The sequence below is a fragment of the Podarcis tiliguerta genome (assembly GCF_965153285.1).
Source record: "Podarcis tiliguerta genome assembly, chromosome: 8".
Classification (NCBI taxonomy): domain Eukaryota; kingdom Metazoa; phylum Chordata; class Lepidosauria; order Squamata; family Lacertidae; genus Podarcis; species Podarcis tiliguerta.
In genome coordinates, this window is record NC_139541.1 from 77,438,249 (window position 1) to 77,454,031 (window position 15,783).

The 15,783-nt window shown below is 45.6% G+C and overlaps 1 protein-coding gene across 2 annotated transcripts in view; it reads right to left on the minus strand.

The window, feature by feature from the left end:
• Positions 1 to 1,149: 1,149 nt before the first annotated feature.
• The window catches only part of LOC310684673 (uncharacterized protein), a 32,161-nt gene continuing 17,527 nt past the window's right edge, over positions 1,150 to 15,783 (minus strand). The window contains exons 1-8 of one of the 2 annotated variants that reach the window (XM_083456136.1): positions 9,557 to 10,169; positions 8,935 to 9,054; positions 8,173 to 8,445; positions 6,215 to 6,319; positions 4,861 to 4,976; positions 4,111 to 4,152; positions 1,970 to 2,013; positions 1,150 to 1,474 (exon numbers count right to left, since the gene is read on the minus strand). In XM_083456136.1, coding sequence (XP_083312262.1) covers positions 1,471 to 1,474; positions 1,970 to 2,013; positions 4,111 to 4,152; positions 4,861 to 4,976; positions 6,215 to 6,319; positions 8,173 to 8,445; positions 8,935 to 9,025 — 675 coding nt within the window. In that variant the 5' untranslated portion in view covers positions 9,026 to 9,054; positions 9,557 to 10,169 and the 3' untranslated portion in view covers positions 1,150 to 1,470. Of the gene's footprint in view, positions 1,475 to 1,969; positions 2,014 to 4,110; positions 4,153 to 4,860; positions 4,977 to 6,214; positions 6,320 to 8,172; positions 8,446 to 8,934; positions 9,055 to 9,556; positions 10,170 to 15,783 lie in introns of those variants that run through there. The other variant, XM_083456137.1, reaches the window with a different exon arrangement.

Genomic DNA, 15,783 nt, shown 5'->3' on the forward strand with positions numbered 1-15,783 from the left:
TCTGGGCAGCTCCCAACAAAATATAAAAAAAATAGAATAAAACATCAGACATTAAAAACTTCCCTAAACAGGGCCGCCTTCAGATGTCTTCTGAAAGTCAGATAGTTGTTTATTTCCTAAGCAAGTGCAGGCTTGGTGCTCTTTTGCCAACCTCCTGGCAATGTGGTGCAGTGGTTAGAACGTTGGACTAGGAGCTTGGGAGGCCAGGGTTCAAATTCCCACTCAGTCATGAAGCTCATTGGGTGACCTTGGACCAGTCAATGTCAATAATAATAATAATAATAATAATAATAATAATTTATTTCTACCCTGCCCATCTGGCTGGGTTTCCCCAGCCACTCTGGGCGGCTTCCAACCAAAGATTAAAAATACATTAAAACATCAGTCACTAAACAGGGCTGCCTTCAGGTGTCTTATAAATGTCCTATAGTTGTTTATTTCTTTGATGGGAGGGCGTTCCACAGGGCGGGTGCCACCACCAAGAAGGCCATCTGCCTGGTTCTTAGGGCTCACCCATGCTTCTCCTTGTCGTGTGCCTAGGAAGCATGGGTCCGATTGGTCCTCTGTTTGCCCCACAACTTGCCCCAGGAAAACCCACTCTTTAGCTCTGAATCGGAACAAATGTTAGTCCCTGGGAAAGCTGATTGACATTTGCTCGGATTCAGCACAAAAGAGGGGGAAGCAGTGGGAAGCCTGGATGAGACCCCTGCCTAACCCACCTCACAGGGTCGTTGTGAGGATAAAATGGGGGGGGGGTGAGACCATGTATGCTGCCATCTTGAGGTTCTTGGAGAGGCGGTGGGACACAAATCCAATACATTATTTACTTGCTTAGACAGGAAGTGTGAGCAGCAGCGGCTGAGCCAGGGGGCTCCAGGGGTCCTAGGTGGGGTCCAGATCTCAGAAAGATCATTTTAAAAAGGAATTAGCTCCAACTTGACACATCCAGAAAGGAACTAACTTCAGTTCATGCTCAATCCTGTATAAAACAGCCAAGTTCGGTTCACACTCGGTTCACCGATCAATTCAAGTTTATGGCAAACGATCCTCAGTAATTTGACCCAACTACCCAATGTTTGGATCGTTTCAGGTTGCCGTCAAAAAGAGACGTAAGACAGTAAGAAAACAGTGGAATTATTTAATGCATTTTCTCCAACCGTTTCAATATTTAAGCAAACAAGCACAAAGAGTCTAATGGGTTTTTCTTTTAAAGTAAAAACAACAACACACTGAAGATTAAACCATTCAGAGCTCTACCTCAGAATGATCTGCAGGGATGCACATTAAGGCCACATTCATGCCATGTATTTAAAGCACTATATTTAGAGAAGAGTCTGGGTTTTTAAGGCAGGTATATCAAGGAGGGTCTGGCTGGGAGTTTGCAGCTGACAGGCATCTAGGCAGAAACATTCAGCTGGGAGAAGGTATCGTAAGTCCTTATTGCTACGCAGGAGATTCTACACTCAGAAATCACCTGGATAAACAGAGAGAGAGAGAGAGAAAATGAATGTGTGTCAAGGGCGCAGGATCTGGCCCAGAATTTATTTCCAATGCCAAAAACTCAGCGATGGGATTTGAGGAAATGCACGTGCAGGAAATGTGGGGCGGGGCAGGCAATAAGCTGCAGTGAGCTGCTGTGGGGCAGGGCAGAACTGTGTGTGCCCAGTGCCCCCTAAGTTAGCCTGCTGCCCCCAAGGGGCAGGGGAAGGCACTGTGCCTTCACTAAAGTTCACTAGAAGTTAAATTTTCAACTGGTGGTCCAGTCACCTTCTGTATACGGAAAGGTGGCAGGGGCAGGTTTAGGGCTGGACACTGGGCACTGAGCCGTGGGGGTGCCATCTCAGAACCGGGTAAGTGAGGCCCTGGGCTTTGGGGAGGAGATGTGAGAGCTCTGGCAGGGTCCTAAAGTCCTCCCGCCTCCTTCCCAAAGCCAGGAGAAGTCACAGAAACGGGGGGGGGGGGGGCTTACCTCTCCAGTTCCTGATACACACCCCCGCCGTCACATAGCACCTCCTGAAGACAAAACGTTGAAAGAGTTCAGCTGTGGGTCTGATCTGCCTGCCTTGCACGCTAATTTGGGGGTGGGGTGTCCGTAGACCACCATTGCAATCCACACCTGACACCTAGGCTCATCCCTCTCCTGTTAAAGGGATCTTAAGACAGTAGGCCTAGCCAGTGGCGTAGCGTGGGGGGTGCAGGGGGGGCCGGCCGTACCGGGCACAACATCTGGGGGGGCGCGCTCGCACTCACAGCTCTCTGCCCCTACCTGGCTCACTCACACTCTCTCTCACTGCAGTGCTGGCTGTGCGAATCCGATCCGAGCCACCGGGTCGCCGCCCACTGTGGGGGGGGGGTGCCAGGCGTGCGGTGCGGTATGGAGAGAGAGTGAGGGACTATCTGGGGGAGGGACAGTGCAGGGGGGGCGCAAATTACTTGCCTTGCCCCAGGTTAGGGTGCGCAAATTAGTTGCCTTGCCCCGGGTGCTGACAACCCACGCTACGCCACTGGGCCTAGCCGACCGTTCTGCTGTAGAATTGGGGCCTGAGCGAACTGCTGCGTGTCGGAGTACAGTCATGAAATCATAGAATTGTACAGTTGGAAGGGACCCCAAGGTTCATCTCAGCTGGAGCATCCCTGACGATTGAGCATCCAACTTCAGCATTAAAAATTCCAGTGAAGCAGAGTTCACAACCTCCTGAGGGAGACCATTCCCCTGTCGAACAGCTCTCACCGTCAGAGAGTTTTTTTCCACTCAGAATCCCCTTCCTTGTAAATTGAATGAATGAATTTCATTATTACGGTCACAGACCAGTTCCGGCTCACTCATAAAACACAACAGGAATACATTGAATTGCGATTGGGTATAACAGAGACCATTCAGATATAGCGGCAGTTTAAAATATATATTAAAACTTGATCACTAAAATATAACCTAAAATTGTCATTTAAAACGTTAATCATTTTGGTAAAGGTAAAGGGGCCCCTGACCATTAGGTCCAGTCGTGACCGACTCCGGGGTTGCGGCGCTCATCTCGCTTTATTAGCCGAGGGAGCCGGTGTACAGCTTCTGGGTCATGTGGCCAGCATGACTAAGCCGCTTCTGGCGAACCAGAGCAGCGCACGGAAACGCTGTTTACCTTCCCGCCGGAGTGGTACCTATTTATCTACTTGCACTATTGACGTGCTTTCGAACTGCTAGGTTGGCAGGAGCTTCTGATCAGCAAGTCCTAGGCTCTGTGGTTTAACCCACAGCAACGCCCACGTCCCAATTCAGATATAGTGGCAGTTAAAAATATATATTAAATCTTGATCACTAAAATATAACCTAAAATTAAACTTAATCATTTTGGTAATTCCTTGTAAATTGAAGCTATTGGGCCCTACCCTTCAGAGCATCAGAAAACAGCAGCAAGGCAGCCTTTCCCCCAGCCTTCTGCTGACCTCTGCTATCTGTCCACCCAATTCTGCACCATCTGCAGTTTCCAAACTGTCTCCAAAGGCAGCCCAGGATCATATTGCGCCGGAGATGTCCAATTTAGGGCTGTGGTCCAAGAACATTCGCAGGGCACCAGGTATTTGGGTGGGTGGCGGCGAGACTTGAGTGGGCAATGCTGACTCAAAACGAGGCAGGATCCTGCAAGGGGCAGTCGGAGTGGGCAGGATCCTTCCCCCACCCACAGAACAACGGCCAGTTAGGCTCTGAGCCATCCGCTGAGTCATGCAATGAGCAAACCCTGTGTCACAGTGTGGTAGGAGTCAGCCTTGCCAAAGGAACATAAAAACAACAACAACACAGCCACCGCTATCGTAACTCTTTGCCTACGCAGTAGGGCGGCTGCGCAACCTTTGTGCCCCCAAAAGCCACAGACAGCAGTGGGTGGCGGTGGGTTTTTTCTCCTGTCACGTCTAGCAGACTAGACAGTCCAGAACGGACTCACGGCTGGCTTGCCAAAAAGAGCGGAAGGCTCTATTTCATCCTCTTTCCCTTGGTCTCTTCCTTCCTAAGTCTAATCTTCACTCTGGAGGTATCATGGAATCATAAATTGTCAGAAGGGACCCCTGAAGGTCATTCAGTCCAACCCCCGGCAATGACGGAAGCTGTACACTTACCTGGTAGATGGTGCTGGGCTCAGCAGGGTTTTCAGGCTTGGTCTGGAACAAAGACAAACAGGAAAGCTTTCTAGGGTGCTGAAGCAATTCTGTGGAGGGCTGGACATGTCCCTGCTCTTTTCTCTTTTTTTAAGTCTGATTTTTGTATGAAGAAACAAAAAACTTCACTTCGGGTTTGTGGATGGTTTACTTTAACACATAAATGCTTTCCCCTCCCCCTCACCCCCCAAAACACAGAATTAAGTCTTCATACACATAGCGTGTGTGGGACGCAGGTGGCGCTGTGGGTTAAACCACAAAGCCTAGGACTTGTGATCAGAAAGTCGGCAGGTTTGAATCCCTGCGACGGGTTGAGCTCCTGTTGCTCGGTCCCTGCTCCTGCCAACCTAGCAGTTCGAAAGCACGTCAAAGTGTAGGTAAATAGGTACCGCTCTGGCGGGAAGGTAAACGGCGTTTCCGTGCACTGCTCTGGTTCGCCAGAAACGGCTTTCTCCTGAAGAGTACCTATTTATCTACTTGCACTTTGACGTACTTTCGAACTGCTAGGTTGGCAGGAGCAGGGACCGAGCAACGGGAGCTCACCCCGTCGCGGGGATTCGAACCGCCAACCTTCTTATCAGCAAGTCCTAGGCTCTGTGGTTTAACCCACAGCCCTGGGTTTGAGCCCCAAAGTTCAGCACCAGCTGAACCTCTGCTGTGCAAGGGTGAAAGTGGTCGTTCTAGCTGCAATGTATCTCAATCATCACTTACTTCTCTGACTCTGCTACCAAGCATTTTGGATCGAGAGAAGTCCTTAGGTAAGGATGGGATTGTCGAAATCGGTGGTGGTGGCGGCGGCTGCAGGTTCTTCCTCCGAATGTGGACATCTGGGGACAAGGTAAGAATGGAGAAAAGCACTTTTTCTGTCTACTGGGCCAGATTCAACGTCCTTTTATAAATTATAGCCCAGCTTGATTACTGAGACAATCTACAGGAGTGTCACTGATCTCTCCTCGAGTTGGCAAAGGTCTGTTTGGCAACAACAAGAAACCAAGTCTTTGTGCCATTGGCTCAGTATTCTGGATTACCCTGTTCATAGAGATTTTAAAACTTTTTAATATTGTTTTTATTGTACGGTTTCATGTTCAATTGCTGTAAACCACTCTGGCTTTTAAATGAATATTTTTTATTCTTCTTATTTAAATTTGTATACCACCTTTCATAGTTTACAACATAAAATAGGAATATAAAAATAGGAATATAAAAACACCAAGTTAAGAACAGGACAAAACCAACCCCTCCTCCCACAATAGATTTAAAAGGGCATCGGATGTCAATCAGTCAAAGGAACATTGAAGAGGAACGTTTTCCCTTGGTGTCCAAAGGAACGCAATGATGGGGACAGGCGAGCCTTCCTGGGGAAAGCACTCCACAAGCGTGAAGCCACTGCAGAAAAGGCCCGTTCTTGTGTTGCCACCCTCCAGACATCTCGTGGAGGAGGGACACAAAGAAGAATAGTGGCATGTAACTATTTTTTATAAATAAATAAATAATATTTCACAAAGACCAAGGCTTGAAGATTTTTCGTTGATTCACCAATCTATGCTGCCAGGTGCCATAAGAAAGCTGCAGAGATAGCGCAGGATAGTGCGCACCCCGGAAATGATCTCTTTCAGCTTCTGCCTTCTGGAAGAAGGTACAGGGTTATAAAAACTAGGACTAGCCGCCTGAGAAACAGTTTCTATCCAAATGCGATTTTTGGTTTTAAACGCAGTGTAAGGTAGTCTCTATGGGAGTATATTGCATTTAATTATGGGGTATCAGAGTTTTTAGGGGGCTAACCAGGCTGGGATAGCTGGGATAGCAGGCTTGTTGGTTTTGAATGTCTGATGTAGACTTTTTCAATTTCGTTGTTCTGTATGGGACAATGACAATAAAGACTATCGTATCGTATCGTGTCGAGGATGATAAGCTAACTTTGAAGGATAGTTTCACGGACTGCAGATTAGGTGGGTTTGTGTTAAAATACATAGCAAGCCGAGAGCCCCTTTGACATTCCTAACACTCATCCCTTGGGAACAGAACCCAGGAGTCCGAGTCTTCCCAGTTCAAGGGCTTTACTCACAGAAATACCGTAGCATGGCACCAACCAAAGTAATCCCAGCCGCCAACCCAAACACAATGCCGAAAAACCCCGTCTGAGGCAGCTGCGGTTGAGCGGAAGAAGTTTCTGGAACAGAAAAGCAAGAGTGGTGTGAACATTCCCCCCTCTTTTTTTACCCCTATGATTTTACTTCTTGTTCTCTCACGCATTATTATTATTTTATTTTTCTGTGTGGCTGTTGTGAAAACAGGACGCCGGACTAGATAGGTCTTTGGCCAGACTTTTCGCATGTTCTATCTCTGAGAGGCTAAGCAAGATGTCTCATTGTGCATTCTTTGCCCAATCCCGGCGCATGTGTCAGAAATGGATATCGCAACCCAGCACAGGACACACCGTTTGTCGTCACAAAGGGGAAGCTGTTTTCATATCCTGTGGGCTGCATTCGCCCCTTTTTGCTGCTGCAGCAGTACCACCCTGCCAGTCTAGTGTGAGGAAACCCTCAAGAGGTCGCTGGACCCAGCAAGTAGGGTCAATGATGGAGGGAGTTGCAGTTTCTTCTCTTTTCTAAAAAGTTATTTTTTAAAGCAGAAGAAAAAAGTTATTTTTTAAAGCAGAAGAAAAAAGTTATTTTTTAAAGCAGAAGAAAAACAAAATAAATCGCAGAATCGTAGAGCTGGAAGGGTCATCTAGGCCAACCATCCTCCAATGCCCGGATCTCAGCTAAGGCATCCATGACAGATGGCCACCCAACCTCTGCTTGAAGACCCCAAGGAAGGAGGGTCCACCTGAGGGAGACTGTTCCACTGTCGAACAGCTGAGAACCCCCTTCTCCTTCCTCCCCACACCCTATCCCACAAAAAATTATTTTAAAACTTGTGTAAGAGACAGTATGAAATTCCTAATGAAAAGATGTATAATTTTAAAATATCAAAATTACACCTTTCATTGCTTTGAGGGGTGACTTGTTCACCATCAAATAAATTCAAATGTACATTAAATTTCCTTTTCTTAAAATCACAATTACAAAAGTACACTAACAGCCAAACTGCCTAGCTTAATATCACAAACATGCAATTGATTTAATACTTAAAGTTGGTCCAAGAATCTAGATAAATTTAAAACAGCAGCTTTTACATTCCTGTACAATCAGCTCTGTTAATCTGTAAAGATATAACATCTGAAACCCTAAAATTTGTAAAAATAAATCTTTAGCTTTATAGTGCACTATCAAAATCATATTGGCCTACAAGCAATTATTTACATGTTTTTAAAATAGTTCATTGCGTGAGAATGAAAGCCCAAATATTAACTATATATATTAATACTATATTTGCTCTACTTTAAAACTGTTGGATTTAAGAAGGATTGGTTGTTAAACTGCTCTGGGAATAGCTCTGGGAGGGATTTTTTTTTGGGGGGGGGGGTCTCCTAAGAACTCTCAGCACCCTTAAAAATCTAGAACTCCCAGAATTCTTTTGACTTTCTCTGTTTAGTGCTAATTCAGAACAAATGACAATATGTGCCAAAAAAGACCCAGTTTCTGTTTTTTTTCCAATTCAGCCATAAGCTGTGGGTTTTCCTTGTGGGGATACGGCAAAGAGAAACCCTAAACTGGGCGCAGTCACTTCAGTGTCGGGCTGCCATACATCCGGACATATCCAGGATTCATCCGTCGGAAATTGCTGAATTTCCGAAAGTCTGTAAAAAAATGTCTGGGAATACCCAGGTGTATGGCAACCCCCCACGCCAGAAGTGTTGACTTTGGGGCAAATTTCCTTAGAAATAGCTCAAAAACTTCAAATTTCTTTGGGGATTTAAAAAGCTCGACAACTTTTGTGCCCTACTTCAGTGGGACTACACTGAGGGAAACCTAATTGGACACAACCTAGTGGGATTTACTTCTGAGAAAACATGTTTAGACTGAACTTGGAATGAGCTCTCTGCAACTCTCCGGCAGACAGAACAGCCAAGAAAATCACCATTGTCTGTTTTTATCCTCAGAGATACAGTCGCATAGGCTGTGACATTTGTTTGAGGGTAGGATATGCAGCAGACATAGGTCCCCTCGTTTTTCCAGGAGATTGATTCAATGGTCAGATTGCTGCTTGTCACGTTTGCATCGGTGTTGTTGAAATACCATCTATACTGTATATCAGGATTCGAATCCTCAGCACGACAGATGAGAGTCAGACTGGAACCCAACAGCTGGCTGATGTTTCCAGAGGGGCTTATTGTGGCAGATTTTGGCCGGTCTACATTTTTTTTATTAAAAAAAAGGAACAGAAATCAACAGTGAGGTCAGGATGAAAGGTGCAATCCCTAAAACAAGGTCTGTTTCAGTACTTGGGGGGGTGTCTTTATTTATAATCCACTTTTTCCCCCTCCACAGAACATTTATATCTTTTCCCCCACCACAGAACTCAAAACCTAGTTCCCAACATCATGTTCTGTCAACGTTCTGGAACGTTCTAGTCACATTCCAGAACATTCCAGAAACAGGCTTGAGGCCTAGTTATGAGGGGCCAAACTCCATGCGATGTAAAGGATCCACAATGGGATCCCCCACTGTTTTTATTTTCACACTTCAAAGAAGCTGTGTGGGACTCAAACTTTGGCTGAAGCAATGGCACTGGGGAAAGAAAGTCTGGTCCCAACCCTTTTTCCTGAGGATCTAACCCCCCACCCAATAATTAAGTGGTAAGGAAACAAGGGTGGTGGTTGTGGTCTCAGTGATCACTGACAAAACTGGGAGCTTTGTGATGTTTCCTCTGTGGTGAAGATCCCACTCTGGTCCGTGGCAGAAATCACCCTCTCTGTTTCTCCCAGGGCCATCGGGATGAAGGAGCTCAGGATGATTGATTCTGCAAGAATAAAATCAAAGTAAATGCAAAATCTTATATTGATGGATCTTTCCCTTTTTGAACCAGCAGTTTTTCCAGTTCTTTCCTCAGATAGCTCATCTTTCCACTCCAAATCATGCACAATGTACAGTGGTACCTCGGGTTAAGTACTTAATTCATTCTGGAGGTCCGTTCTTAACCTGAAACTGTTCGTAACCTGAAGCACCACTTTAGCTAATGGGGCTTCCTGCTGCTGTTGCACCACCAGAGCACGATTTCTGTTCTCATCCTGAAGCAAAGTTCTTAACCTGAAGCACTATTTCTGGGTTAGCAGAGTCTATAACCTGAAGTGTATGTAACCTGAAGCGTATGTAACCCAAGGTACCACTGTACAGTATCCCTAATAAAGTTTCCCTTTTTTTCTTTCTTGCAAAGCTCCTGTGTTCTTAACAGCAGCATAACAAACAGAAATTTAAACTGACGAGTCCCAAGAAGGTGATGCACTAATGGGAAATGCCCCTACCTGTTGAATTTCTACCTGCCCCATAGCTGTTGAAGGGTTAGGCAGATGGCAAATGCTTTGTCCAGCAACTTATTTCATGAGCACCCCGGATCTCAAATTTTGCACTAAGACATTTCACCTGTAGACACAGGAAATAGCCGGGCAACTATGCACCCATAAGGTGTAACTCTGTTCTTCATCAGCTGTTGAAGGCTTTCAGGGTGCAATCTGCTAAAACTGGAACTAAACATTTCCCAACATTTGAAACATGCCAAAATGTCGTGTTCCATTCCCCTGCTAAAAATTCTGTATCTGAAACTTCAACCACAACTTGTTGTCGTCTCTTGATTAGATTTTGTCAGGTGTCATATATAAACTTCCAGAACACCTGGTATTTTTACCGTTTCACTTCATTTATGATATACTGTTGGTATTAGACACACCGCTGCAGGTCAACAACCATATTCTGGCAAAGACCGAAAGCCTACATACCATTACATGTCAACCACAAAAACAACAAATACTTGACGAATCTTGGGAACGTTGTGAATATCCACAACATCAAGTGGAAATTCAGCATCAACATTTGCATAAAGGCAAGGAAAGTCATTCATTTCATCTTTGCAAGCTCCTCTGACCACTGTTCTATGGTTCTGACCCGAATTACTGTGGCCAGTTCCTTTGCCCGTTTGGATCTTCCTTACCTGTAAGAAGAAATATTAACCAAAGCTTTGACCTTGGGCTGGCAAATAGATGTTCCATTGGCTTTCCTCACACGCTCAGAGCTGGAGCAAATGCACCGTTTGTGCAATGTCAAGAGGACTTCCAGGCTGATTTGCAAACCTTACCCTACTTTTTGACCCCCTGCAAAAAACCTCTCTCCCTAAATCCTCCTCTTTCCCTGCTTCTTCTCCCAAGAAAGAGAAGACTCCAGTGTGTGGCTGGCTTCTCTTGCATCAGATCCCTGTCTGGGACATTAGCACGCAATGGGGTTTCAATTGTCTATTTTGCCAAATCCCACCTATGCTTTGCCTATTTTGCTGAGAGATGTGTCCACGAGGGAGGGGGCCTGGGAGGACAGAGGGGCCAGAATAATATGTGCTGTGGTTCTTCCCTTTCAACCCATTCAGAGTCACAAACAAGTTAATCCCAGCCGATACCTGTTATGCAAAGAGAGGGAACAATGAAGACGTCTGTCCAACGAAGGCTTGCGTGGTGCAAGGTTGAAGACGCACCCCATCGGACACTGTTTGAAGGGATGCGAGCAGCAGAGAAAAGTCAGAGGGGTCTCTTTCATCTCTCAACAAAACTGAGCTCCCATGAAGCATTTGTTTACCGTGCCTTATTTGCATACTGGAGGCATCAAGTATCTCGGGTGACAAAGTTTCCGTTCTAGAGCAGGCTTGGCAGCCACTAGCCCCCAAGACCCATTTTGAACACGCAAGGGAACGTCACAAAGGCTTTGTTGTAATTTAGGGCTGCTATAAATCCAGAATTTCCTAGACATATCCGGGATTTGTCTGATAGAAACAGCATCCGGGCAGAATCGTTAAAAATGTCCGGAAAGACCCAGGCCTATGGCAACCTATGTCTCTTTTGCAAAAAGAGCACAACAACTACTTTGGCAAATGAGAAAAAAGAAGACGCTCAACAACTTTGCTGGAAAATATATTTTGAAATATGGCAACCTTATTAACTGCAAAGCAGCCAACATTTCTGAACAGGTGTGGTGTGTGTGTTACCATCACTGCGGAAGAACAATAGGCACCACTCCACACTTCTGTAAATAAGGAGCCAAATGTCAAGATGAAGTTTGTTCCCAAACGCGTCTTTTCTCAAGAAATTAAGCACAGAGAAAGTGTACGCTGATATTTGTGTGTGTGTGTGTGTGTTTTCCACGGAAACATGGTCTGCATAGCAACTGCAGCAGTGAGGCCTCTGGTGCTGATTGGGTGAGGCGAGGTGATGTCATGGAATGTTCAAAGTTTCTTCACCTGGACTCTGCCTGTGTTCCTGACTCCAGCAAACATATGTGTAGCTGTTTTTTGGTCAGACCATTTGGTCCATCTAGTGTAGTGGTGTCTGCTTGGGTTGTCCTGATGGTGCTGTCCAGAGTCCAACAAAGGGTCTTTTCACAGCCCTGCTTTTTGGGATGGCTTAAGGTTTGCAAATCAACCTGAAAGTTCCCTTTCCAAACGATGACATAATATAGGAACAGAAATCCACTGAGCTGGTGGATTTGCTTACAGAATTGAGGAACAGAAAGCAAGTCCCATCAAACCGGCCCTTTTTAGATTGCCCACAAACCACACTCTTATGGTGAGTGAGATGCTCTGAGAGAACTATTTCTCATATTCTATTTATCCCACACAGAAGAAGAGGAGGAGTTTGGATTTGATATCCTGCTTTATCACTACCCGAAGGAGTCTCAAAGCGGCTAACATTCTCCTTTCCCTTCCTCCCCCACAACAAACACTCTGTGAGGTGAGTGGGGCTGAGAGACTTCGGAGAAGTGTGACTGGCCCAAAGTCACCCAGCAGCTGCATGTGGAGGAGCAGGGACGCGAACCCGGTTCCCCAGATTACGAGTCCACCGCTCTTAACCACTACACCACATCAGCTCCTCTTTGCCACTTAGCTGAACTGTCCATTCAAGCAGCTGATAATAAGAATGCCCCTAATTCTTCATGCATTATTATCACATTGCTATCACTCTCTAAGGGCGGGAGAGGCAGCAGATCTCCACATTTCCTCATTCGTTTATTAACTTTGGGGTGGGGGGGAGTCATGAAAATTCCTCAGCATTTGTGTGCAAAGTTCTCCCAATATGCAGGTGCTCGTGTGCAGTTTCCCCTAACAGAAACATTTTTGCAAAACAGTGTTCCCTTATATAATGTGTTCTTGTTTGCTGTTTTTGCTGATATATATATATATATATGTTGTTGTAGTTGTTTAGTTGTTTAGTCATGTCCGACTCTTCGTGACCCCCTGGACCAGAGAACGCCAGGCACTCCTGTCTTCCACTGCCTTCCACAGTTTGGTCAAACTCATGCTGGTAGCTTCGAGAACACTATCCAACCATCTCGTCTTCTGTCGTCCCCTTCTCCTTGTGCCCTCCATCTTTCCCAACATCAGGGTCTTTTCCAGGGAGTCTTCTCTTCTCATGAGGTGGCCAAAGTGTTGGAGTCTCAGCTTCAGGATTTGTCCTTCCAGTGAGCATTCAGGGCTGATTTCCTTCAGAATGGATAGGTTTGATCTTCTTGCAGCCCGTGGGAGTCTCAAGAGTCTCCTCCAGCACCATAATTCAAAAGCATCAATTCTTCAGTGATCAGCCTTCTTTATGGTCCAGCTCTCACTTCCATACATCACTACTGGGAATATATATATATACAAAAATTGCAAAAATTCAGGGAACTGCAAATTTCATAGGATGGCTGAGTCTGGGTTCTTGTATTGTTTCAGAATGTGCAAATGAAGAAGGCCCGGATTTCTCCCCCTATCACTACAGGTAACTGACACCTGGCGCTTTCAGATAGATGAGCTGCCCCTGCAATGAGCTCTGCAGAATACAATGGGATTTACTTCTGAGTAAAAAATGCTGAGAATTGTGCTGTTTCCTTGCTGCGTTTGGACCAGGGAACCCATAACAGTCCAAGTGAAATATTGACAGGGGTAGCTCTGGCTGAGGAGGACAGGAAAAAGAACTAAGAAAGTTATGGGACAAGGCGCTTAAGGACCAGGGGTGCCAAATTTGTGACTTTAAGCTTCTCCTACCTGGGCAGTTATCTTTCCACAAGGGCCGACACTGATGCCGAAATCCAGCATCGCCTGAGGTCTGTGAGTGCAGCTTTCTGTCAACTGAAGTGCAGAGTGTTTAAGGACCAGGACATTTGCAGGGAAACCAAAATGCTTGTTTACAAAGCTATTGTGCTACCAACCTTACTGTATGCTTGTGAAACATGGACCACTTATAAACACCATCTCCAACTCCTCAAAAGATTCCATCAACGGTGTCTCTGAAAATTTTTACACATCACTTGGGAAGACAGGCGAACTAATACCAGTGTACTGGAAGAAGCAAAGATCACCAGTGTTGAAGCAATGATTCTTCAATATCAACTTCATTGGACTGGTCATGTTGTGTGGATGCCTGATGATCGTCTTCCAAAGCAACTACTCTATTCCAAACTTAAAAATGGAAAGCATAATGTTGGTGTTCAACAAAAGAGGTTTAAAGACTGTCTCAAGGCAAATATTTAAAAATGTAGTATAAACACTGACAACTAGGAAACCCTGGCCTGCGAGCGCTCCAATTGGAGAACAGCCTTTACCAAAGGTGTCATGGGCTTTGAAGACACTCGAACTCAGGACGCAAGGGAGAAACGTGCTAACAGGAAGGCATGCTTGGCAAATCCACACCGTGATCAACTCCCTCCCGGAAACCAATGTCCCCACTGTGGAAGGACGTGTGGATCCCGAATTGGCCTCCACAGTCACTTACGGAGTCACTGTTAAAACCGTGTTTATGGAAGACAATCTTACTTGGCTATGAGTGATCACCAAAGACAACTTTGGGGCAAGCTCATATTCCTGTGCCCGCAACCATACCTTCCTTTGTGAATGCTAGCAGGTGGTAATGCTTACATGCACAAGATAAGAAGCATCACGCCCTGCCTTTTTTGCTGCTCAAGCTGAGGTTAACAAATTTGACCTTCCTCCCTGCATTTTTCTTCTGGCCAGCTGGCACCAGAACTGAGGACTAAAGAAGGGCAACAAAGCAGATGGTGCATCGAAATGGGAACATAAGAAAAGATGTGGAAGAGGAGGCAGAACAAAGAGGCCACAGAGACCGAGAACTGAGACTGTCTTGAACCAGCTGGCCAAGTGTTTGGCGGCTGGCTTCTTCTCGTTGTATTGTGCTTGCAATGTAATAAACTTACGTCATTCTGGATTATACAACTTGTTTGTTTGCATTGGATTAAGATACATCCTCCTCTGAATGAGATTTCTTCTTCTTCTTTGGCTAGTAAGATTGTCTTCCATAAGATTGTCTTCTCATTGTTTTAACAATGAGTCCATAGGTGACTGTGGAGGCCAATTCTGGATCCACACATCCTTCCACAGTGGGGACATTGGTTTCCAGTCGGGTGTTGATCACGTTGTGGATTTGCCAAGCATGCCTTCCTCCCAGCACATTTCTCCCTTGCACCCTGAGTTTGAGTGTCTTCAAAGCCCATGACGCCTTTGGTAAAGGCTGTTCTCCAACTGGAGCGCTCGCAGGCCAGTGTTTCCCAGTAGTCAGTGCTTATACTACATTTTTAAATATTTGCCTTGAGACAGTCTTTAGAACTCTGTTGTTGACCACCAACATTACGCTTTCCATTTTTAAGTTTGGAATAGAGTAGTTGCTTTGGAAGATGATCATCAGGCATCCGTACAACATGACCAGTCCAGCGAAGCTGATGTTGAAGAGGGGTATGGAATGCTAGGCGAACACTTAAGGTTGCAGAAAGGCAATAGATATCCCCACCCCCACCCTAGCCAAGAACATGCCTGAAAATTCTTTAAAAGTCAGGTGGCTATTGGGTCACAAATACATATCCTACTTCTGCCTCCGGTAAACAGGTTAGGATTTTGAGCTACATGCAGGTCCTGCTGCCTGAACACAATGCATTGTCAGGGAATCATTTTTTAGGTCAGTGTTTGGATAACAAGTCAATGATTTCCATTGATTCCTATGGGGAAACTTCTAACGTGTTCCCAACCACAGAATATTGAACCAAAAATGATGGGGGGGGGGCGGACAGGAAAACCCTCTGAAACCTTGCAAAAGCCAAACAAGGAAGGGAAAATATACTCTGTTCTTTGTCTGATCACTCCGCCTCCCTCCCAGCAGTAGTGCTTGGGCAACTGGATAGCTTGATTTGTTACAGCATGGTGCTGATAAGGTTGCAGGTTCGATCCCCGGGTGAGACAGCTGCATATTCCTGCATTGCGGGGGGTTCGACGAAATGATCCTCAGGGTCCCTTGCAGTTCTACAATTCTATGCTTCTATCTTTCCAGATGTAGGCTGCTTATTTGTTTACAGTAACACATGCAGGTCTGGCTGTTTGTATATCTGAATCTGCACTGTGCATAGCAAAGTTAAGGTACGAATGCCTCGTATTTCAACGAGCGAATTTTCGTTTAACGAGTATTTGGACAGCGGGACCTGCATGTACTACAAAACCCGACAGCAGCTGTTTTTC